This window comes from Barbatula barbatula (assembly GCF_947034865.1).
Source record: "Barbatula barbatula genome assembly, chromosome: 18".
NCBI lineage: Eukaryota > Metazoa > Chordata > Actinopteri > Cypriniformes > Nemacheilidae > Barbatula > Barbatula barbatula.
In genome coordinates this window covers 18,261,620-18,287,301 of record NC_136781.1, presented here as the reverse complement: position 1 = coordinate 18,287,301, position 25,682 = coordinate 18,261,620, and the positions used below count along the sequence as shown (strand labels likewise).

Sequence of the window (25,682 nt, the reverse complement as noted above, 5' to 3'; positions counted from 1 at the left end):
TTTTAAACTGAACTGAACTAAACATAAATATATACAAATTAATTTTGCGCTACTACAAGCGGCTAGCATCGTCTAGTTCATACTGTAATTGTCAATCATCTGAGTGGGAGGATTTTTTTTTTGTGGAAAGAAACGAAAAACCATTCTGCTTGATATGGCAGACGTCGCATTTTAAGGCTTCAAATCTTGAGTGCCATTTCACCGTACTCCATCCTACCGAGGGTCGGGAATTTCCCAAAGGCAGTGAACTTCAAAAGCACAAGGTAAAAACGTTGAAACGTCAGTCAGAGAAGCGGTTCTTTTGGAAATTTACCAAACATTCAGAGACAGTCACAATAGCTGTTTTGGAATATTGCGGGTGCTAAAAAGCCATACAGTGAAGGGGACTTCATTAAACGTTTCCGTCCCGAAAATGAACATTTGAAACGTTTGGTAGGGACCTTCAATTGTCACCACACACTGTTGAACAAAGAATATCCGACAATAATAACACTGTTGAAACAAATTTATATTCAGATCTTCAGAAGTTTATGTACTTCAGCATTGCTGTTGATGAATCCTGCAAGGTTCAGGATAAGCCACAGATGGCAATATTTGTTTGGTCTGTGTCAGAAGACTGCACGATTAAAAAAGTGCTGCTTGACATTATGCCACTAACAGATAGGACTTGTGGCATCGATCTGAAAGAGACACTGATGACAGTTGTTGAGAAAGCCAATCTGCCGTTATCAAAACTAACCGCAATTGGCAAGAATGGAGCGCCATCTATGGTCAGATCTAAGATGGTGGCTTGTAGGGTTGTGTAAAGCTGATGACCGGTTTCCAGATTTTGGGAAGTTTCTCTTTATTATTCACCATAAAGAGTGGGATGGAGTCGCCAACTTCCACGGAGCAACCTGCCAAGAGAGCACGTCGGCTGTTTGATCGAGGTCGTCAGGGATATGAATGGCCTGCAGGGACACCACCCACTGCTGACTCCAGAGGCGAGTTGCGACTTCTACCATGAACAAACGCCTCCTGACGGTTGACGTACGCTAGGGCAGCTATGCTGTCTGCAGCATGTGCTTGCGCCAAATGAGAGGCAGGGGCCTCTACATCGCAAGGCAAGCTGTAAGCAACTCCAGGCAATTCGATTGCCACTGCAGGCTGGGGCCCGTCACTCCCCCTGGGAGCAGGGCGTGCGTATGCTAACTATCTTGACGATTGACCTATCTTGGCACTCATGGGATCTGTGGCCTACACACAGGGACCATTTGCCTAGCACCTCGACCGATTGGGCCTACGGGTGAACCAGGACAAAAGCATGCTTTCCCCTGTCGGTTTTGCATGTGTGAGCTTGTCGTTCACTGCCGGGAAACCTGTGTCCAGGTACCAGGATTCTGTATGCACTGCACTGCCACCCGATGCTCACGGCGGTCCGGGGAAACACAGCTCACATCGCCACATCGTCCGACCGTAGCCGGGAGCTGCAGGGAGTTCTCAGCTTCCTGATGTCAGGAAATCGGCACCCGATGTTGCGGCCGAAATCTGATCCTCTACACGCCTTGTGCTTGGACACTGGAATCACAAGCGAGTGACGAAAGTGTGGATGATGAGTAAATTTTTATACTGGCCACGTTCCTGAAGGCGCGGCCATCTGTCTTCCGCAAATATAACTTACGAGTTTGAGCAATGGGAGATGGTGAGAAAGTGCCGCATCCTGCGTTTTCCATTTCATAATTTCTTTAAAAAATTGGTTGGGGACATTTCCCATCTGCAAATTACGACCTATACCAAAATTAGATAGGCCTGAGGAGCATTTGATCGAGCAAGTCACAAATGAGACATTCTAAAATGCTTAACGTGAAAAAACACTTAATGTAGCTTAACGTATATAAACCAACATTTTTATATTATATTTTAATCAATATTTATTATTATTATTACTAATATACATTATAATATATCTTTGCAATATACACATAGAGACAAAAGAATAGACAAACACAAGCATTTCAGTAAATTTGATCTAGTCCCAATATCAATGCAGTCTACACAACTACCACTTATTTAGAATAATAGACCAGTAAACATACAGTAAACAGTGAACCACACGCCCATCCACAACTTTTCTTCCTTCTGTTCTTCCAATGTACATTTCTCCAAGCCCACGTCTCTGTGTCGAACAGGTCGTGCGAGTGCGTGCATATGGCGGACATTTATCATCGCTGGCAAACAATATGACACATTTGCAGTTTTGTGTGTATAGGTATAGATCCATATCCACTTCATATCCGCTCTTTGTGTTCAGCGTGTTCTTAGGTTTCGCGCTACGAGGAGTGAGTAATCTGTTGCTTCAAATGATTCAGATCGTACTGTGAACTGAACAAATCATTGTTCTGATTCGTGAACCTATTCAAACGGTTTTGCCCATTGTTCAAGTAATACTTTTAAAAGAATCGACTTGAAAAGAATCAATCACTCGGGATTGCCAGTAAAAAGAGACGACAACCTTGTCTCTATCATGTTCTGAATTAGAGATGTAGGTTTTGCTTAGCGGTTGCTAAAATAATCTGTTTGGTTGCTATGGGCATGGCCTGGCAGATGCCAATTGATGATGCCCCGACCAAACCAAAACCCCTCATGTCTCTACGGTTATCTGATGCAGAGATATACTGTAGGTCTTGTTAAATATAAGTCTCATTCGCAAAATCCTTCCAGTGCACTCTGACGTCCGTTCCTTGAAAATTCCCAATATGCACCGCAAAAAAACAATTTAATAATAGACCAAATTTGTGTACTGATGTAACAGAATAATGAAAGTGTTTCTCATATGTACTTTAACCACTATTAAAAAAATTTAGTTTTTTATGTAGGTTTTACCGGTTGTTGATTAATACCAGATGTGAAGTATCACAACGCGCTTAAGCAGTCACATCACATGAAAAAGTGAACGTGTCCCAATGAGAAGGGAGCCAGGGTCAGGGAGATAAGCCCACCCCCTTGTTTCTATGACATTGTGATGAATAGATATCCATCTGGGCCTTTTACAAATAGGAGTCTATGATCAGTAAATACATACATACATACTCTGCACCATACCTGTCAACATTGAGATTTGAAAATAAGGGACATTTTATAACCAACCACCTCTCATTTTTTTATGTGTATTTTATTATGACACAATTCTTTACAAAACACAATTTACAAAATCTCTCGTTGGGAGACTAAAGTACAAAACATAGTTAACACAGTTAAGTAGAACAAATGTCATGAGTCTGCCTTCATGTCATGTCTATTCTTGGTCTTGAGGCGGATTCATGACGAGGTCTTATTTTTTTTGTGAGAGAGTGATGTTGGCCCTATCGGCCTTCAATACTCTCTCCCCGGTCCGTGTCTTTGTTCCCGCCGTCTCGTTTCCTTGTTAACCTTCCCTGAGTGTTTCATTTCCAGCACCTGCTCCTTGTTAATTATTATTTGTCTGTCTCCCTTTAAAACATCCTCGTGTTCATTGTCCTGTGCTGGTTTGTTTTGCATTCATGTGTTTGTATCTCCCTGTGCCTACTGTGCCTACTGCGCCTACTGTGCCTACTGTGCCGACTGTGCCGACTGTTGTTTAAATCCTTGTTAGTTTAGTCCTCCTCCTCCAGTTCTTGTATGTTCTTTTACCCCATTGTGGGCTTTTGTTTTGTTCCTGTTTTTTTCATTAAATCCCTTGTTAACCCCTTCATCCCTGTGTTTGCCTGCATTTGGGTTCTCCCCTGAGATATCTCCCCGAGATCCTGACAACAAATACGTTAAAGAAAGTAAATACAAATAATATAAAATAAATTAAGCAAAAGCATTACAGTCCTTAAGGCATGTCAAAGTTGTTCACATTCATATATTTTCCTCAGTCTTCAAATATTCTTAAAATAAAGTTACATGGAAGCTTAACAAATTATAATCAGAATCAGAACAAGCTTTATTGCCAGGTGTGCTTACACACACGAGGAATTTGTCTTGGTTACAGAAGCTTCCAGTACACAAGTAAGGTTACAAGACAAGTAACAATCAACAAAGGCAACGAAAGTACAGAATAAAAATAAAAGTTAAGCACACAAAGGTGAAAGTGCAGTGTGACAGAAGAGCTCCGGAATTTTTGTTTAAAATATACAAGTTATGAGTTTATATATGTGAAATGTCTGAGGGAAAGTATTGCACACATTTATTGCACTGTAGGGTGTATGATATGTGTATACAGATTCTATGAGATATCTACAGGTGTTTAAAATATACACATTTTAAGGTGCTATATACGAAAAATCTGGCACAAAAATATTGCACACATTTATTGCAAAAGGTGAACATTTAACTGTTCATGAGGTAGATGGCCTGAGGAAAGAAGCTCTTCCTGTGTCTGGAAGTTTTAGTGCTTGGTGCTCTGTAGCGTCGACCAGATGGTAAGAGTTCAAACAGACAGTGTGCTGGGTGTGAGGGGTCCAGGGTAATTTTGTGAGCCCTTTTACCCAATCTGGATGAGTACAGTTCTTTAAGTGTAGGAAGAGTAGTGCAAATGATTCGCTCTGCAGTCTGGACTATCCGCTGTAGTCCTCCGAGGTCAGTTTTGGAGGCTGAGCCGAACCAGACGGTGATGGAGGTGCAGATGATGGATTCGATGACAGCTGAGTAGAACTGTACGAGCAGCTCCTGTGGCAGGTTGAACTTCCTCAGCTGCCGGAGGAAGTAAAGTCTCTACTGGGCTTTTTTTTTACAATAGAGTCGATGTGAGCGTCCCACTTCAGATCCTGAGAGATGGTGGTGCCCAGGAACCTGAATGACTCTACTGCAATCACAGTGCTGTTCATGATGGTGAGTGGGGGAAGTGCAGGGGGGTTTCTCCTAAAGTCCACTATCATCTCCACTGTTTTGAGCGTGTTCAGCTCCAGGTTGTTGTACCTGCACCATAGAGCCAACTGCTCCACCTCCTGTCTGTACGCAGACTCGTCACCATTCCGGATGAGGCCGATAACAGTAGTGTCGTCTGCAAACTTCAGGAGCTTGACGAATGTCTTTAGAGGTGCAGTCGTTGGTGTACAGGGAGAAGAGCAGTGGGGAGAGAACACATCCCTGTGGGGCACCAGTGCTGATGGCGCGGCTGTCTGACATGATTTTGCCCATTCTGACTAACTGTTGTCTGACTGTCAGAAAGCTGGTGATCCATTGACAGACAGAGCTAGGGACAGAGAGCTGGGTCAGTTTGGTCTGGAGCAGTGATGGGATGATTGTGTTGAAGGCAGAACTGAAGTCCACGAACAAGATCCTCGCATAAGTCCCTGGTTTGTCCAGATGTTGTAGGGTGTAATGCAGTCCCATGTTAACTGCATCATCCACAGACCGGTTTGCTCTTTAGGCAAACTGCAGGGGGTCCAGCAAAGGGTCAGTGATGACCTTCAAATAAGCCAACACCAGTCTTTCAAATGACTTAATGGCAACAGATGTTAAAGCCACAGGTCTGTAGTCATTGAGTCCAGTGATATTTGGTTTCTTTGGGATTGGGATGATGAAGGAGCGTTTAAAGCACGAAGGGACTTTGCACAGCTCCAGTGATCTATTGAAGATCAGTGAGAAGATGGAGGCCAGCTGGTCAGCGCAGGTCTTCAGACAGGCTGGTGAAACACCTTCTGGGCCTGGTGTTTTCTAAAGATCTGGCGTACGTTATCCTCACTGATCTGAAGTGCAGGGTGGGAGGAGAGGGGGATGGTTGGAGGTGTTGATGGCTGTGTATAGAGATGGTCAGGGTGGGTGTAAAGTGTCTGGTCTAGGGTCTCAAATCTACAATAGAAGTGATTTAAATCTTCAACAAGCTGTTTATTGCTCTCGATGCTAGGGGATGGTGTCTTGTAGTTGGTAATGTCTTTCAGGCCTTTCCACACTGATGCAGGGTCGTTGGCAGAAAACTGGTTTCCCAGCTTTTTGGTGTAGCTCTTTTTAGCCACCCCAATCTCCTTTGTCAGAGTGTTTCTGGCCTGATTATACCAGATCCTGTCCCCGCTCCTGTAGGCATCCTCTTTGGCCTGACGCAGCTGTCTGAGTTTTGGTGTGAACCATGGTTTATCATTGTTGAATGATAAATAAGTCTTTGTAGGGATGCATAAATCCTGATGTATGATGTAACAGTTTCTGTGAACTCGTCCAGATCGGTGGCAGCAGCTTCAAAAACACTCCAGTCAGTGCATTCAAAACAGGCTTGTAAGACCTGCTCTGTGTCGTTGGTCCATCTCTTTACAGTCCTTATTTCTGGCTTAGCAGTTTTAAGTTTTTGTCTGTAAGTTGGTAGCAGATGAACCAGGCAGTGATCAGAGAGTCCTAGAGCTGCTCGGGCGACAGAGCGATATGCACCTTTTATAGTAGTGTAGCAATGGTCTAAAATATTATTGTCTCTTGTGGGGCATGTGATATGTTGTTTAAATTTAGGCAGCTCACGTGTGAGTTTTGCCTGATTAAAGTCTCCTAGAATGATAAAGACAGAATCCGGGTGTTGTTGTTCTATGTCTGTGATCAGATCAGCCAGCTGTTGCAGCGCAGTCCACACGTGTGCTTGTGGTGGAATGTAAACACTTACGAGGATGACTGATGAAAACTCCCGCGGCGAGTAGAACGGTTTACAGTTAATGAAAAGCGCTTCCACATCAGGACAGCACATCTTCTTTAACACAGTTACATCCATACACCACCTTCTGTTGATGTAGAAGCATGTCCCACCACCGAGCGTTTTCCCCGTTGTCTCCGTATCGCGATCCGCTCTGAACAGCTGAAAGTCTGGCAGATGTAACGCGCTGTCTGGAATGGTTTCAAAAACACAGAGCAGCAGAGTTTGTAAAAACCTAATTTTTGCTTGAATGCAGGCGAAGTTCGTCCATTTTGTTAGGTAGAGAGCGGAGATTCGCAAGATGAATGATTGGCAACGGCGTTCTTAGGCCGCGCTGTCTGAGCTTGACGAGCGCGCCGGCTCGCTTCCCGCGCTTGCGTTTCTTCCGGCGTCCTCTCCTCGCGACTGCACTGACTAAAATATCCAGCAAAACGTCAGAAAAATCGAAAACTGGTTGCAGATTAGTTGGTGTCCACTGCCGAATGTTCAGCAGTTCGTTCCTTGTAAAACTGATAGTGTTTGACAGACATAAAACAGGACAAACTAACAAAAACAGCAAGACTACTGGAGAGCTCCACACCGAGGCAGCCATTCGCGGCGCCATCTTGGAAAAACTTGGAAAAATATAATGACAAATATTTTAATACATCTTAACACAGAGAGTAAATATTATCACTGGAATCTTTCAGGAGTTTCAAAGAAGTAAAGTGATCCCTCCATTCAATTTTAAACACCACTAAGGAAGGATTTTTATTTTGCCATTTACATTTATGGATATGTTCGTCCATACTCGGGATGCTGCTGTTCTTCTTCGCGCAACTTTTTTTTTCCCCTAACTACTTCGCGGGAAAATCCGGCCCTGCAGCTGATTGTAAAGATTTTATTGGTCATGTGAATCACAGTACTGATTGCCTACACCAAACACTGATCCCTAAACCTACCCGTCATTATAAGCCTAACCAATTAAATTAGCTGCAGGGCGGGCTTTCCTCTTAACTGTTTTGCGCCCAGTGTTTTTTTTTTATAGAAATATAAAAAATACGGGAGAAATACGGGAAAATATTTAAACGTTATTATAGCGGGATAGCAAGGTAAAATATGGGACTTTCCCGGCCAAATGGGATACTTGACAGTTATGCTCTGCACACACACATCTATAAAACACTCGCACATACATACAAACTCGATGCGTGCAAACACACCTATACAACACTCGCACATACATATAAACTCTGCACACACACACGTCTATAAAACACTGAGAGCGATAGCATTGACGTTCATAAGTCCTTTACTTGCTTGTGCAAGTTGCAATGAAGATGATATAGCCGATTTCTTTAATGGTGTTTTACACTGCCTTAGACGTATACAGCAGTATGCACGTATATCCCCAGTATTTGGGCCACGCCTTCTAATTTGTATACACTCCTGTATACAGCCTCAAATGCCCAATCCTCCATCCTTAAATTCCCAATCCTAAATCCCAAAATCCTCAAACCTAAATGGCTAAATGATTAAATGCCCAATCCTCAAATTCCTAATCCTAAATCCCCAAATCCTCAGCCTAAATGGCCAAATGATTAAATGCCCAATCCTACATACAAAATGCCCTATCCTAAATACCAAATGCCCAATCCTATATACCAAATTAATTTTTGACTTGGACTTTTAGTTTCAAATTTAGACTTTTAGTTTTGGTTTAAGACATTTAGTTTTAGACTTTTAGTTTACAATCTGACCAAAAAATCCCTCCATAGTAGTTCCCCCAAAAATGAAAATTGTGTCATAAATTGAATACTTTCTAGTTGTTCCAAACTGTATAGAACACAGAGAAAGATATTTAAAAAAATGCTTGTAACCAAACAGTTTTTGGACCCCATTGACTACCATAATAGGAAAGATTACAACATTAGTCAAATGTGCCCTAGAACTGTTTGCTGTCCTACATTCTTTAAATAAATCAGAGTTCAGAACAATACAAAGTATTTTTACTATTATGGTAGTCAACGGGGTCCAAGAACTGTTTGGTGATAAGCATTCATCCAAATATGTTTTTCTGTGTTCATCAAAAAAAAGAAATATGTACAGATTTGGAAAAACTCGAAGGTGAGTAAATGATGATAAAATGTTTATTTTTGGTTTAACTATTCCTTTAAACGGTGCTCCTCAGGGACTCTCCCGCACGCACGCATGCACACAAAAACACAAATGAATTTATTATTATAAAATACAGAAAAATATAAATAATGAGTTAGTGTTTCCAATCTCATGACTGGTACTGTTTATACTGTATTATATATAATACAAGGCATACATACATGATTTGTAATCCTAAAGCTGTCAGGGTGTAATGTACTTGCTTAAATAGCTCAGCATTCACACATTAGAAACACACACATTTATGGGGATGCGAAGCATTTGTACAAGCATTTGTATTACCTGACTCGTTCTTTAGGGTCACCAAATGACTCTTTGAGGTGAGAGAAGTCTGGATAAAAATGGATGGAGGGAGAGATTATCTCAAGCAGTCCGGATTGAATCTCCCCTGGAAAGCTAAACCACAGAGAGAGAGGATAGGTTCAGTCAGTATACTGTACAAAACCAAATTAAAGCAGTAGGTCTGTGTGGACCTTTAAATTGAATTATATGATTGTTTTATGTATTTGTTTTTAACAAAAGTGTTTCATAGTGCTTAGCTGTTGACGGACTGTACAGCACTTGTTATTAATAATAATTTAGATTAATTATTTATATCAAGTTACATAAAACGTTTAAAAATCAATTGAGATCAAATATTTTCTTATAAAAACAGGCATTCAAAATTATTTATTCACCCCAATCAAACAAATATTATGAGATAAATTATGAGAAGAAACATTATCTTTGTTTAAATGCGACCATTTTCATCAATGCAAATTAATTCAATCTGATTGCAGATTATGAAAGTGCTATTTACATGTCACCTTAATGTTGCAATATGATAAAAAAATGATTGTATGTACCTGAAATATATTACGAACAGAATTTCTGCGCAACTGCACAGCTAGGGTAGCTAGCTCAAATGACCTTGCATAGCCTAAATATCATGAACAACATTCTTTCCACTTCCACAGGAAAAAAGCAACCACTAAAGAAATCCTGATTATCCAAGTTCTCAAAAGGTAGCAGCAACACTGTGCACAGTGTCTAACATCATATCAAACCCTTTATTGTCACTCAACCATATACACAAGTGCAACAGTTGGTAAAAAAATTATTTGCAGTTCTGACCAACATGGCAATATGACAGATGAGACAGATTTGTAGATTTTATGTAACAAAGAACTACAATATTTTACAATAGACATTTTCCTGTACACATTTACACAGTAAACATTTATGTACAAGTGTATAACCATAGTATAAGGCATGACATATCATTTTCATATAACCACACATCAGCAAATGTACACATAATGTGCGTAGTGTACACATAATGATGACACATATTTACATATAACGACAAAGCGGCAAATGCACACACAATGTGCGTGGTGTAAAGTTATTGGTACGTATTGTGGTATTACTGTAAGTGTGTAAATTCGTCTGACTGGGTTAGAGTTCTTGTTGGTTGTGCATGCTAGTGGGGGATAAAGTAGATTGAGTATGACTGCTCTGGGAAAGAAGCTGCCAAATAGCCTGCTGGTGCGGGTTCTGATGCTGTGGTATCTCTTTCCTGATGGAAGGAGTGAGAACAGGCCATGACTAGGGTGGCTAGTGTCTCTGGTAATCCTCCTTGGTTTTTTCACACACCGTCTGGTGTAAATTCCCTGGAGGGAGGGAAGCTCACCTCTAACAGTGTGCCTGGCAGTTTGTGCCACTCTCTGCAGGGCATTCCGGTTGAGAGCGGAGCCAAAACGGTACCAGGTAGTGACACTGACAGTTAGGATACTCTCTATTGAGCTCTCTGTAGAATCGAGTGAGGATGTGGTTATTCAGGCCAAACTTCTTCAGTTGTCTCAGGAAGAAGAGACGCTGGTGAACCTTCTTCAGTACGGCTTCAGTGTGAGTGGTCCATGTGAGCTCCTCTGTTATATTGACACCAAGTAACTTGAATCTATTGACTCTCTCCACTGGTGCTCTGTTGATGGTGATAGAACTGTGTTATCTGTCTTTCCCCCTAAAGACCAGCTCCTTGGTCTTACTGACATTGAGAGAGAGGTTGTGTTCTTCACACCAACGTGACAGAGTGTACACCTATTCTCTGTAGGCTGTTTCATCAGTGTCAGTGATCAGACCTACCACCGCTGTGTCATCGGCAAACTTTATGATGGCATTTGAGCTGCCAGCTCTTGAGGGCGGGTGCTTCCTGCTTTAGTTTCTGTCTGTAAGCCGGAAGGAGAAAGACGGAAGAGTAGTCTGATTTGCCAAATAGTGGGCGGGGCAGGGATTTGTAGCCATAGCGGAAGGGAGAATAGCAATGGTCCAGCACTCGTTCCCCTCGTGTGTTGACATTGATATGCTGGTGGTATTTCGGTGCTACAGATTTGAGGTTGGCTTTGTTAAAGTCTCCAGTAACAGTAAATGCGGCTTCTGGTTGCGCAATTTCCTGGTTGCTTAAACTCCCATACACTTCCGGAAGAGCCCGTCTGTGTTGGCTTGTGGGGGGATATACATACTTTATCTGTGATAATGACCGCTGTGAATTCCCTCGGTAGCCAGAATGGTCAACACAAAAGCATGAGAAATTCAAGATCAGGGGAGCAGAAAGACTTGATAGCATGTACGTTCCTTTGATCGCACCATGATTTGATGATCATAAAACACACCCCACCTCCTCATCTTTTCCCCAAGATGTCTTTTGATCCGCTAGGTGCACAGAGAACACCGCGAGTTTGATGGCCATATCTTGAATTCCTGCAGTTAGCCAGGTTTTAGTAAGGCAGATAATGCAGCAGTCTCTCGTCTCTCTGTGAAAAGAGATCTACGCACTCAGTTTGCAAAGTTTGTTTTCCAGAGTTTGCCAGTAAAATACTGGGTAGTGGGGGTCGGTCAACTAGGAGTCTTAATCTGATGAGAACACCGGCTCTGCTTCTCCTTTTTCTGCATTTTTCGTGGCCGGGCTATCCAGACAAAGGGCTCCGCTTGCATGTTTGTAAACAGCGGGTCAGCATTGAAGTGTTTAAAGTCCGGTTTTCGATGTGCCACTTCAGAAACAATAACCAAAAGTGTTTGTCTGTCATAGACAATAAGGCAGGCAGTATCCAATATAAATATTATAAGAAAAATTTACAAAACAAACAAAAAACGTCAAAGTCCGTTCAGAGTTCGCGACGCAGAGCTACATCACACTTCACATTTGCAATTACACAAGCGCAATATCATAGCAGTGCTATTTTTGTCCAGAAAACTACAAGTGCACATGTCATGCTGATTTTATACAACAGTTAATAAAATAAATTTTTAATATATATGTTTGTATGTTATATAATATATGTTTTATAGACAACATTGTTGGTTTTCCTAAATTTTCAATGAAAATATTTTCAAGCCTCAGGAGAAGTGTTGCGTGTCTATGAGGAACACTCAGCGTGGTTTTTAAATTAACATCTGCTTATTTACATTTACTTACCCTTATGTCATTTCAAACTTGAATTACTATTTCTTCGGGGAAAAGGAAGATATTTCTTAAGAATTTAATAACCAAAGTGTTCTGGTCTTTAATTATAACAATTCAGCTTCTGAAAAAATTCTGAACATCTGAAGCTACTTTCTGTATTGTCTTCTCATGGCTTTAGGATATTTTGGCCCCAAATGTGATATGTGATTAAATTGTGATGAATTAGGTTAATTAATATCAACATCATGAAATTAATCAGATAAAAAAATTGAATCGCTTCACAGCCTTAAAAATAACCCACAAGCCCTAAAAAACGTACCGCATGTGACATTTTCATTGATAAAACAGGTCTTTGTAGTGACTTTCATGCAATTTAGCTGTCACTGAACAAATGAAGAAATGTTCAAGATTACCAATAGAATGTACATTTTCACAAACATTCAGTCAAACACAAAAATTGGTTTAACATGTTTATTTTAGTTCTGTCAATCGCTTAAAACAATTGACTAACTAATCACATACAGCATTTATCTAATAATTTCACACTTGATCTCCAAATTAATGTAGACCCAACACAATTTCTTTAACAGCATTATTTTATGAATGAAAGCCAACATTCTAATATTGCAAGTGATGTCTTTATTAAATATATTATTCTACTAAACAAACCCGTTTGACCTCCCTACCTGTCTAACCGGTAGGAAATATACAGAAAAATAAAATTAGGTTCTCAAACCCCTTTACCGTCTTAACTGCTAAATACATGAAATATAGAAGAATCCTCATTAAACCTATGAAATCACATTGATTTCTTCTTTTCTTTTGTTCCTTGATTAACATTAGTGACAGGAGTCACAGCAGCACGTTTAAGAATGCGTCCCCTTTAAGTGCTGCCACTCTAAGCAGGTCTTAATGTGCTTCCTATTTTACTCATTACGTGTCATCAGTACAACCATTTCAAATTGCCTCTAAATAGTTTAAAAGCCTTTATTAAATAAAAGTGTGATTCTATGATGAAACGATATACAATAATGACAGAAAAAATTGATTCTGCGTTAATGGCGTTAAACATTTTTAACGCATTAATCAGATCAAATTAATTGCATGCGGTAAAGCGTTAACATTGACAGCTCTAGTATATATGCATGCATGTATGTATTAAATATGCCCTGATAAAAAATATCTCCACCAATAGGCTTATCTGATTATTAAGATTGATATCTGCCGATACTGATTCTAAAGATTAAATAACTATGTCTTTCTGAATATCATTAATTCCTATAGCTACTTATATTGAACATCAAACTGGTGAACGTCAAACTGATATATCGGTGCATGTATACACTGTAAAAACATCTCAGTTGAAGCAATATTCTTAATTGGACTTTAGTTAAGACAACTTGATATATAGGCCTAAAGCCTGCAAAAATATTTTTAAAAAACATTAAATTAAGACTTATTTTCAAATTCAGTCAACATTCAGAGTGGCTTAAATTGAACGGATTAATAAACCCGAATCCAGCGAATATATAATAATACAGCATTACGGAAGCGAAAGAGAAGTCCCACAACAATTTAACAACATGTTAAGACTAAAAGTATCTCCTAACTTGCCGATTTTAGAGCAACTCTTAAGTACTAGGAATATTTAAAAAAGTGTTTTAGAGCTAAAACTAGCTCCTAAATCTGTGAAACGTTAGGAGTAGTGAATACTCCTAAGACACTAAGACTAACTCACAACAATCCCAAAAAGCTGTTATATCGTCAGTCTGCCTTTGAACTTAAACAGTTTAGAAAGATTTCAAGACAATTGAGCTTAACCATAAAGACCACTAATATCTACTGACTGTTTATGAGATGCAAACATGCAACAAATTGACAACTGAACATATTCATATATACTTTAAATGAAAATAAGGTTTATTTGCCAGAAGAGATAACCCCTTTTTAAAATTATTGTATAAAATCATGTTTTTATTGTGTTATCATATGTTTATTGTGTTTGTTAGCTGTCTTTTTTTGTTATTATCACTAAAAAACTAAATGCTTTTTGATTGATTCTGTATAACTGGAATGCACAATACAAAACATGATTTTGAAGTCATCTGTTTACAAATTAACTAAGTAATTAGCGTATGTTTTATCTTAATTTGAACATGGCAACAATTATATTTTAAAATAATTTTATTTGAATATGACTAAATTTAATTTTTAAGATCTTAATTTAAGTATGTCAGCATGATAACTCATTCTATAATATTTCTATTAAATGACTGACAGAGACCAATCCTCTATCAGCCAATCACTGTGGTCATAGTCATTGAGCTTGCTGACATCATCCAGAAAAAACAAGGTCAACCCCCGCCCTTTCTCTTGGTTAAGGATTTCTTTCTGCTCCTAAGTAAAATATGCTATCAGCAGCATTGTGAAAAGGTTTTAAGAGGAATATCTTAACTAAAAACATTTACTGCTGTTTAGGCCCTGATCACATGATAGCAAAAATAGAGAAGAAATGTACTCACAGGCGCTTAAGGTTGTCAGCTACACCATTTGCATACTGTTGATCTGTCTGCGAAACAAAGCACAGATTAATACCATAACTACAAACACGACTCTCAGAAATCATAATAACCTTCCCAAATTATAAACTTTCAGCTTGGAGAGGGAGAACGCTCTGGGTTTGTAAGCGTTATATGGGTGGATGATGTTAATATAAAGCACAGGTGTCAAACTCAGTTCCTGGAGGGCCGCAGCTCTGCACAGTTTAGCTCCAGCCCACACCCATGCTTGGAGGTTTCTAGTAATCCTGAAGATCTTGATTAGCTGAATCTACTGTGCAGAGCTGCGACCATCCAGGAGTTTGACACCAATGACATAAGAGTTTGTTCTCATGCACCGGCTTTAGTAAAGAGGCAAAAACAGCCATGTATAAAAACACAGTAAGAGACTTGTTCCTCCCATCACCAGAGGGAGTCCTCCTCCGAATACTGAATGCCCTCCAGTACCTCCACATCCTGTGTGTACTGTTTAAATGCCATGTGCTTGAAGCAAAGCATCGCAAAGTATTTAAAATTATTCAACCTTACCGAACATATATTTTGCTCACAATTAAAGTACAAAGCAGTTTCTAACAGATGCAGATCTCTGACACGTGCAGGAATAAACAAGCATTCAAAATTCTTTGTTTGCAAACATCTATCCCTGCTGATATAGTGAACTTGATAAGAAATGACGGAGCGACTTCGAACAGCAAGCTCAAATAGCCAAAACTCCAGCAAAAATTAATTACTGCAACAGATACAGTAGTATGCAAAAGTTTGGGCACCCCTTAGGAAAATCACTGCATCAGTTTGTCACTTGCTGAGCTTTTGAAGCCGCAACTTCATTTTAACATATTTTATACCTTATGGAAACAGAAACATCTCAGTAGTGAAATCATTTTTATTGGTCCAACAGAAAACTTTTTTATGTTTATGCAAATATAGGCATGTGCATAAGTTTGGGCACCCCAAATAAATAATTCCATTCATATTTAGTAGAGCCTCATTTGGCTGCAATAACAGCCTGTAGACGCCTCCTAAGTCCCTGAAGTCTGGCAGGTGGTATTTTGGCCCATTCCTCCATAAAAAATGCCTCCAATTCAGTCAGGTTTCTTGGCTTCCCTGCGTAGACAGCCTGCTTCGAATCAATCCATACATTACATGATGTTAAGGTCTGGGGACTGGGATGGCCATTCCAGAACATTGTACTTGAACAGTGCTTAGGATCATCGACTTTGTGACAGACTCTTGAAAATTCTTGTCAAGAATCTGCTGATACTGAGAGGAATTCATGTGGCCCTCAACTTAAACAAGGTTTCCAGTACCTGTGCTAGCCATGCCGCCCCATAACATGATGGCCCCTTCACCAAATTTCACAGTAGGCAATAAGTTCTTCTCATGGAATTAAGTGTGTTTTTTTCGCCATGCATACCTCCTCTTAGTCTCATCTGACCACAGTAAATTTTCCAAAATGCTTTTGGCTTGTCCAAATGTGCTTTTGCTTACCTCAGGCTTTTTGCACATCACCATTCCAATGAGCTTTTCCTGGTGCAAAGTACGCAACTACACCATCAGCATCTAAATGTTCTTGTAGTTCTCTGGAGGTGGTCTGTGACCATTCTAACCATCCTTCGCCTGTGCCTTTCCTGTATTTGTTTTCGGCCTACCACATCTTTCCTTCACAAGGACTGTTCTTGTGGCCTTCAATTTCTGACTGTGGAGACGGATAGTCCAAACCTTCCAGATAATTTCTTGTACCCTTCTCCTAATTCATAATAATTAATGATTTTAGTTGTTTAGAGGCTCCCATGTTGCCACACTCTAAGAAAGAACCAGGGACAAGCACAGCCAGCCATGACCTATGTTAAACAGCCTTTTTCATGATTGGTTCCACCTGTCTTTGTAATTGAACATTTAGTACATTTTATTTTATTATAATAAAAAATGTAATGCTACTCTAAGAATTTCGGCTTGGAAAACACTCAAATGTCTATATCTCTGTATGAAAACAAATATTGTTGCTGTGATCTTCTCTTATAAAGGTAGAGCAAATTATCATGAAATCTCAGAGGGGTGCCCAAACCTTTGCATACCACTGTAACACTGCTGGGAGCATAATCTCGTTTTCGCTAAACCAATGCTATCTAGCTAGCATTTTAGTGTTTCTTAACATCCTAAACAATTAAAACTTGTATGGCACATTTGCTGACAAGAACAATGATAACTAATGAAATTATTCTTGAAATGAACGTAGTTAAAAAGAAACACATTTAGCAGTGGTTTAATTCAACATATGTTTGACTGTATATGATTGTCTTTATCCGTTTGCTTGATGCATTATCTGCTGGTGTACTTCGCATCAAATACACATTTTGTTGTAACTAAAGCAAAAACACTAGATTCCTATGAAGTCCTTCATATTACACAGCATTATTCACAATTTTATTAACTATGAATATTAATATAGTAATTTATTCAGTCTATGACCCATGTGATTATTTTTTTACATAACTGCATACATCAGTCTTTTCTAAGGTAATGCCAGATTATTATTATCTGTATATAAATATGCTAATGTAGTGCTAAAAACAAAACTGTCATACCCACTATTTTCTAGTTGAAATGTGTGACTGAAACATACACTCACCTAAAGGATTATTAGGAACACCATAATAATACTGTGTTTGACCCCCTTTCGCCTTCCGAACTGCCTTAATTCTACGTTGCGTTGATTCAACAAGGTGCTGAAAGCAAATGATGGCCCATATTGATGGGATAGCATTATGCAGTTGATGGAGATTTGTGGGATGCACATCCAGGGCACGAAGCTCCCGTTCCACCACATCCCAAAGATGCTCTATTGGGTTGAGATCTGGTGACTGTGGGGGCCATTTTAGTACAGTGAACTCATTGTCATGTTCAAGAAACCAATTTGAAATTATTCGTGGTTTGTGACATGGTGCATTATCCTGCTGGAAGTAGCCATCAGAGGATGGGTACATGGTGGTCATAAGGGATGGACATGGTCAGAAACAATGCTCAGGTAGGCCGTGGCATTTAAACGATGCCCAATTGGCACTAAGGGGCCTAAAGTGTGCCAAGAAAACATCCCCACACCATTACACCACAAGCCTGGACAGTGGTAACAAGGCATGATGGATCAATGTTCTCATTCTGTTTATGCCAAATTCTGACTCTACCATCTGAATGTCCCAACAGAAATCGAGACTCATCAGACCAGGCAACATTTTTCCAGTCTTCAACTGTCCAATTTTGGTGAGCTCGTGCAAATTGTAGCCTCTTTTTCCTATTTGTAGTGGAGATGAGTGGTACCCGGTGGGGTCTTCTGCTGTTGTAGCCCATCCGCCTCAAGGTTGTGCGTGTTGTGGCTTCACAAATGCTTTGTTACATACCTTGGTTGTAACGAGTGGATATTTCAGTTAAATTTGCTCTTCTATCAGCTTGAATCAGTCGGCCCATTCTCCTCTGACCATTCTCCTCTGACCTCTTGCATCAACAATGTATTTTCGCCCACAGGACTGACTGGCATGAGCGATAAGTGCAATCAGCTGTGCACGCACCGGTCCCGCATATCTTCCAGCGGACATATGTTAAGTTTGTGTTTATGTTTTATGGCCGGCAGTCGACCGTAAGGTGGCTGCCTGTCTTTACCTCCGTGTTTATTGTTTGTTTAATTAAAGTTTTATTGTTTAAATGTCCGCCGGTTCCTGCCTCCTTCCTTCCCTTCTATGAAACTTTGTTACACCCTAATTTACCTATTTGTATATAACATGTCAATTATCGTTAAGCAGTCTATTTATGTGATGACCTGCATTTGTGTTTTTTAAAGATGATAAAATACATTTTATAATTGAGCTACCTGTACAACTGTTCTAGCATGTGCTACAAAACTTTAAACCTCTGTAGCAGCAGTGCAATGTGCAAAAAAAGTTAATATTTTCAATTCAGGTAATGGATCGAGATTCTTTGTTACGAAGATCGTGATATGCTTTTTTTGGATGATTGCCCAGCCCCAATCTACATTTAGGCATTTGGCAGACGCTTTTATCCAAAGCAACTTACATAGCATTATCCTATACATTTTACATAGGTATCTGCAATCCCCTGGTATCGAACCCACAACCTTGCATTGTTGACGCAATGCTCTTACCACCGAGCTTGTTTGTGTTAACTGATGTGTACAGAAGATAATGGCTGAACAGCAGGGCACTGACGTGTTATTTTGGGTCAGTGTTTCTTTCAGCAAAATTGGCAGTCGTTATCTATGTGCTAAATTCAATGTAACTAAAAGCTAATCATAATTTCAAGAAATAAAACTACAAGGAAGTAACCCTTTATAACAATAATGAACTACTCTAAATTTCAAAATCATATAACATACACTGAAGCAATTAGGGGTGCAATGTATTTTATTTTTAAATATAAAGATGATAAAATGTTTTTTCTAATCAGATCAGTATCTATCTGGCACAAAAAATACTTTGTGTTGTTGAAGAGCTCTTCTTGACTCTTTCTCATACACACAACTGCAAGCAAGTTAACAATAAATAAATAAGTGTAGGAGTAGGTGATAAGTTTAAAAATATATGTAATACATTTGTGCATTTGGCTCACACTTTTATTCAAACTAATTTTCAGTGGAGCTACACATTCTTTGTTAGTATTTGTGTTCCCTAAATTCACACTGTGTATCTTAAAGAATCCTTAGAGGGTTCTTACCTCTGCAATGAAGACAACGATGACAGAGTCCTCTTTCTCAGTTGGACTTAACTCTGACATCAGCGAATTCAGTGTATCCGCCAGGTAGGAATGCATCTCCCTCTTTATACTGGGCACACCCATCACTATTGACACTGGAGATAAAAAGTTAAAGTCACTGATCACTTCTAATTTAGTATAGTCAATTTGTAAAGATTAATGTTAAATTACGCTCTACTGTAGAAATGCACAACATGTAGCATGGAGGTTTTATTGACGCACATTTGCATTTATGAGAGCTAAGTAAGAATTGAAGCTGGATAGAGACCAGCAGCCTTGCTGGGCATGTGAGACAGTAGAGCACCTCCTCACCGGTGGTCGCAGAACTGTGGACAGCACTCTAAAGAACGTCCACTCAGACAGGATAGAGACCTAGACACAGCCAGGCCTAGAATAGAGGTCTGCATTTGGGAGTGGGCACCCGTCCAAAGACCCGCGCCAGTCCATAGTACCAGAGTTTCCGACCGCTACCATCTTTTATCCCCAAAAATGTATGTGTTATGCATGTGCTGACCAGTTCTTACTCCATTTTAAGTTTAATTTGCACATGTCAGGCCCCAGACAGAGCGGGCAGGTCGCGTGCATCTTAGAGAAGAGAGAGATAGCCTTCGTGTTTTTAAGAGGGGTCGGTCATCAGGACATTTCTGTTAAATAGTTAAATAGTTCGGTAAAAAAAAAGTGATTTCATTTTGCAAGAGCTAGCTATAAGCCAATCATCCAACTTTATTATTAAACACTCGTTAGATAATATTTTTTCATTTTATTAAGAATAAGTGGCTTCATGATCTGATATGTCATGGTGGAAAAAGTATGTGTGAGGCAGATTTGAACCGGTAACGTTCAGTATGAAACGGCCTTAATCTGGCTAAAGTCATACTCGAAGTAAGCACATATTGAATTAAGACATGTGGAGTTCTCCTATTTTAGTTGCTTTATCAAAGTGCATTAGAGAAAATTATACCTTATTCATACTATTAACATTATGTTGGAGTTTTTAGCGCATTTTGCAACAACAGACATAAACAGTGGTCGTTTGACGGAAAAAGAGAGCATTAAACGTTTGCTGGCGTGGTGTGGCGACGTAATGACGATACGTACAATACAATAATAAATGTTCTATAACATTTAAAACGGGAACATGAAAGGAATATTCTATGAGAAACTCTTGTATATAACACCTATATTATATTATAATATCGTTTTAGACGGAGTAAGGAAAGTTTTTTATTACTGCTGTCTATGTAAACATAGTCTCTGTGGGGTTTACCAAGACCAAACGTCTCGGTAACGTATGTAACCTCTGTTCCCTGATGGAGGGAACAAGACGTTGTGTCGAAGCCGACAGATGGGGTTCGCCCTTGAGAACCAATCGTCTCTGACTATTTTGAAAAGGCCAATGAAATTGGCGAAAGAAATTTGCATGCCGGGCTCCGCCCCCGGATATCCGGGTATAAAAGGGGAGCCGGCGTGCCCATTCATTCACCTTTTGTGCTGAGGAGCCTGAGAGCATCTCGTGACTGCTGCAGCGGACGGCTATTGTCGTGGCATGAAGGACACAACGTCTTGTTCCCTCCATCAGGGAACAGAGGTTACATACGTAACCGAGACGTTCCCTTTCTGTCGGTCTATCGACGTTGTGTCGAAGCCGACAGATGGGGTTCCTATTGAAAACGGCAAGGCAATAGCCACGTCACAATCTCCAGCGAAGCGACGTTGACCAGCCTAGGCGAGTCAGACGTAAGCGCTCTCGCGAAATTGTAACCTTCCAGTAGGTAGACAGGGGGACCCAGAGCTTTAGAAAAGATGGGTAGCCCCTGCCCTCTGCCAACTCAGACGGCCCCAATGGCGAGAGCCATCCGGCCGTAGGACCACTGGGTAAGCGCTATTCCCTCAAGGGGGAGGTGCGCTACGGAGACCACTTCCAACCCTCGGGGGGAATACAGTGGGGAATCAGCATGGTCTTACTGGTAGAGAAGAACTCATGGGAGGTATGTGCGAGAAGCCGCAAGGTGGATGTCCACCTGGGGAAGGTCACGGGTTCCAGGAGGGGAACAACTCATGACGGAATCTCAGACGGAACCACCCTGCTGGGGGGTTACCACGTCTGGAGCACTGAGGTCGGTTAGAGCTACACGTAGATAACTCAACTTGTGCCCGCCAAAGGTGGCAGGCTGCTCCACCCAGCCCGCTGCCTTGAGTGCTTAGTGATGGATGGAATGCCTATTCTTCGCCCGAGGGGAAAGAAGGGAGGCAGATGATTGTGCACTGACCCACCTAAAGAGGGGGGATGGCGCTTTTCGCAGGCGTACGCCCTGCCGGTCGCCGGTCTCACCTGGTGTTATCCTGCAAGACTCGAGCTGACACCGGTTCCACGCAGAGGTTGTAGAACCTCGTGAAGGTGTTGGGCGTAGCCCAACCCGCAGCTCTGCATATGTCTGCCAGAGAGGCGCCCCGAGCCAGTGCCCACGAGGAGGCAACACCCCTGGTGGAGTGTGCCCTCACTGCCAGCGGGCACGGGCAATCCTGAGATCGGTATGCCGTCGTAACGGCGTCCACGATCCAGTGCGCCAGTCTCTGTTTGGAGACAGCTCTCCCCTTCTGCTGACCTCGAAAACAAACAAAGAGCTGCTCAGAGCCTCTGAAGCTCTGCGTGCGGTCCACGTAGAGGCGCAAGGCGTGTACTGGACACAACACGGACGGGGTTGGGTCTTCCTCCCCGGTGGGGAGCGCCTGCAAGGTCACCACCTGGTCCCGGAAGGGAGTGGTGGGAACCTTGGGCAGGTAGCCGGGCCGAGGTCTCAGGATCACGTGAGAATCACCGGGCCCGAAATTTAGGCACTCTGTGGACACGGAAAATGCTTGCAGATCCCCCACCCTCTTGATGGATGCGAGCGCCATCAGGAGAGCCGTCTTTATCGTGAGATGAGAAAGATCGGTCTCTCCGAAGGGCTCGAAGGGAGGCCTCTGAAGGCCCGCCAGGACCACATTGAGGTCCCAAGAGGGTACGGAGCGCGGCTGAGGCGGGTTAAGCCTCCTCGCGCCCCTGAGGAACCTGATGATCAGGTCATGCTGCCCTAGAGGCTTTCCAGCAACTGGTTCGTGATGAGCGGCGATAGCGGCTACATACACTTTCAGTGTGGAAGGGGAGAGATTACTCTCCAACCTCTCCTGCAGGAAGGACAGCACGTGCCTGACCGAGCAAATCCGTGGGTCTTCTCTGCGAGAAGAACACCAAGACGAGAAGAGCCGCCACTTAAAGGCGTACAGCCGCCTTGTGGCAGGTGCCCTAGCCTGAGTGATGGTCTCCACCACCGCGGGGGGTAGACCACTCAGGATCTCCTCGTCCCATCCAGGAGCCAGACGTGGAGGTTCCAGAGGTCTGGTCTCGGGTGCCACAACATGCCCTTCCCCTGCGAGAGAAGGTCCTTCGTCAGAGGAATTGGCCAGAGGGGAGTTGTCGTCAGAAGCATTAGCTCCGAGAACCAAGTCCGGTTGGGCCAGTACGGCGCAACTAGTACCACTTGATGCTCCTCTTACCTGACTTTGCACAGGACCTGTGCAATGAGGCTCACTGGGGGGAAGGCGTACTTCCACTTGTCCCGTGGCCAGCTGTGCGCCAGGGCATCCGTGCCGAGGGGGCCCTCGGTCAGGGAGTACCAAAGCGGGCAATGGGTGGTGTCCAGGGAGGCAAACAGGTCCACCTGTGCCCGCCCGAACTGCACCCAAATAAGCTGGACTCCACAGGAGGACGCGTCGGGCAAGTTGCGTTAACTGTCGTGAGCGGATACCCCCCTGGTGGTTGATATACGCTACGGCAGTCGTGCTGGCCCTGCACGAGGGACCGTAGTCCCCTCAGTGCCAACAGAACAGCTAACAACTCTAGGCGGTTGATATGCCAACACAGTTGGGACCCCTGTCCAGAGACCCGACACTGTGTGCCCTTTGCACACCGCACCCCAACCCTGTAAGGAGGCGTCGGTCGTTGACCCACGACGCGCCTCGGGACCTGCCCCATGGGGACGTCAGTCCGTAAAAAGGTCACTGATGACCACGGGGTTAGGATACGACGGCAGAGAGGTGTAATGACGATACACCTCCTGCCTGTGTGTCACGCTCTCCAGGGAACTCGTCTCTGTAGCCAGTGCTGCAGCGGTCTCATGTGCATCAACCCGAGGGGAATTACCTCTGCCGAGGATGACATGTGGCCCAGGAGCCTCTGAAAAAGTTTCAGTGGGACCGCTGGTCGCTGCCTGAAGAGTTTCAGGCAGTTCAGCACTGACTGTGCACGCTCTGCAGTGAGCCGCGCCGTCATGGAGACAGAGTCGAGTTCCATAACGAGAAAAAAGGAACTCTGCGCAGGGGAGAGTTGGCTCTTTTCTCGGTTGACCCGTAACCCCAAACGGTCTAGGTGCCGGAGCACCATATCCCTGTGTGTACACAACAGATCTCGCGAGTGCGCCAAGATAAGCCAGTCGTCGAGATAGTTGAGCACCCGCACACCTCTCTCCCTGAGGGGAGTGAGGGCGGCTTCCACGACCTTCGTAAAGGCAGGTGGGGACAGGGACAGACCGAATGGGAGGACCCTGTACTGATATGCCCGCCCCTCGAAAGCAAACCGTAGGTACGGCCGGTGACGAGGGAGAATCGAGACATGAAAGTACGCGTCCTTCAGGTCGATAGCCCCGAACCAATCCTGACGTCTGACGGACGTCAAGATGCGCCTCTGCGTGAGCATCCTGAACGGCAGCTTTTGGAGGTGCTTGTAGGGCACGCAGATCTAGAATGGGGCGCAACCCTCCACCCTTCTTGGGGACGATGAAGTACGGGCTGTAGAACCCGCTGGACATCTCGGCCGAGGGGACGGGCTCGATCGCTCCCTTCACCAGAAGGGTTGCCACCTCCTCCCGCAGCACGGGAGCATCCCTGCCTCTGACCGAGGTAAAGAGGATGCCCCGAAACCTGGGCGGAGGTCTGGCAAACTGGATCGAGTAGCCGAGACGGATCGTGTTCTCCAGTCACCTTGACGGTCTGGTGAGTGCTAACCAAGCACTCAAAGACTGCGAAAGGGGCACTAGAGGTACGATCTGCTTCATCGCCCCTGGGGAGGGCGGTTCGCTGGCTAGCGGTGCCGGCCCCACCTCGTGGGGGGTCTGGCTCCGCTGACTTACCTGCCTGGCGGTTGCGCAGCTCAACGCACCGTCGAGGTGAGAGTGCTGAGGGCTGCGCAATTTTATACTCGGCCTTGCGTGTCGCCACAACGCAACGTCGAGTTGCCGAACACCGTCCTGTGGAGAGTGAGTGCGGCTGATAGAGGGACCCAGAGAGAGAGACTGCTCTTTTTGTGAGGAAGTGGAAAAGGGCCTAGCAGATGTTGGGACGGGGCAGGGACCGTCCCTTTCCGACCCATCAGAGATGGAATGGCTGGGGTCGGGCCTGATCTCGATCTCCCCGGGTCCGGCTCGTCACGAACGCTTCTGCTTTCGCGGCGGCTGCTGACAAGACGGTGGTCGCTTCCTCGCCGTCCTCTTCCGGGGGGCTGCCTGAGGAGGGGGCACCGTAGCCGGGGCTGACGACGAAGAAGGCCGGGGCTGCTGGGAGGCAGACGGTCCGCGGGACCTCGACGGCCGAAAGGCGGCCGGGTCGCAGCGGGGCAGGATGTGTTTGATGGCCTCCGTATGCTTCTGTACTGCCGAGAACTGCTGAGAGAAGTCCTCGACAGTGTCACCAAACAGCCCCCCTTGCGAGATGGGAGCATCGAGAAAGCAAACTTTCTCGGCTTCACGCATCTGCACAAAGGTTCAGCCAGAGGTGTCTCTCGTGGACCACTAGTGTGGACATCGTCCGACCCAAAGCTCGCGCTGTCACCTTCGTCGCCCGGAGGGTAAGGTCGGTGGCAGTGCGGAGCTCCTGCATGATCTTTGGGTCGGTCTTACCCTCGTGGAGCTCTTTCAGTGCCTTGGCCTGATGGACCTGCAGGATGGCCATGGCATGAAGAGCTGAGGCAGCTTGTCCAGCAGCGTTATAGGATTTCGACACCAGCGATGCCGAAACCCTACACGGCTTAGACGGGAGTCTAGGTCGAGACCTCCAGGTGGCCGCCGTCTGCGGGCACAGGTGCACCGCGACTGCACATTCAGCCTGGGGGACATCGACA

The 25,682-nt window shown here is 43.4% G+C and overlaps 1 protein-coding gene across 1 annotated transcript in view; it reads right to left on the bottom strand.

The window, feature by feature from the left end:
- Positions 1–25,682, bottom strand: part of mgat4b (alpha-1,3-mannosyl-glycoprotein 4-beta-N-acetylglucosaminyltransferase B) — a 125,508-nt gene that overhangs the window by 60,750 nt on the left and 39,076 nt on the right. Inside the window, exons 4-6 of the mRNA XM_079480525.1 lie at positions 19,490–19,623; positions 14,732–14,778; positions 9,050–9,163 (exon numbers count right to left, since the gene is read on the bottom strand). Of these exons, the coding sequence (XP_079336651.1) occupies positions 9,050–9,163; positions 14,732–14,778; positions 19,490–19,623 (295 nt within the window). The remainder of the gene's footprint in view (positions 1–9,049; positions 9,164–14,731; positions 14,779–19,489; positions 19,624–25,682) is intronic.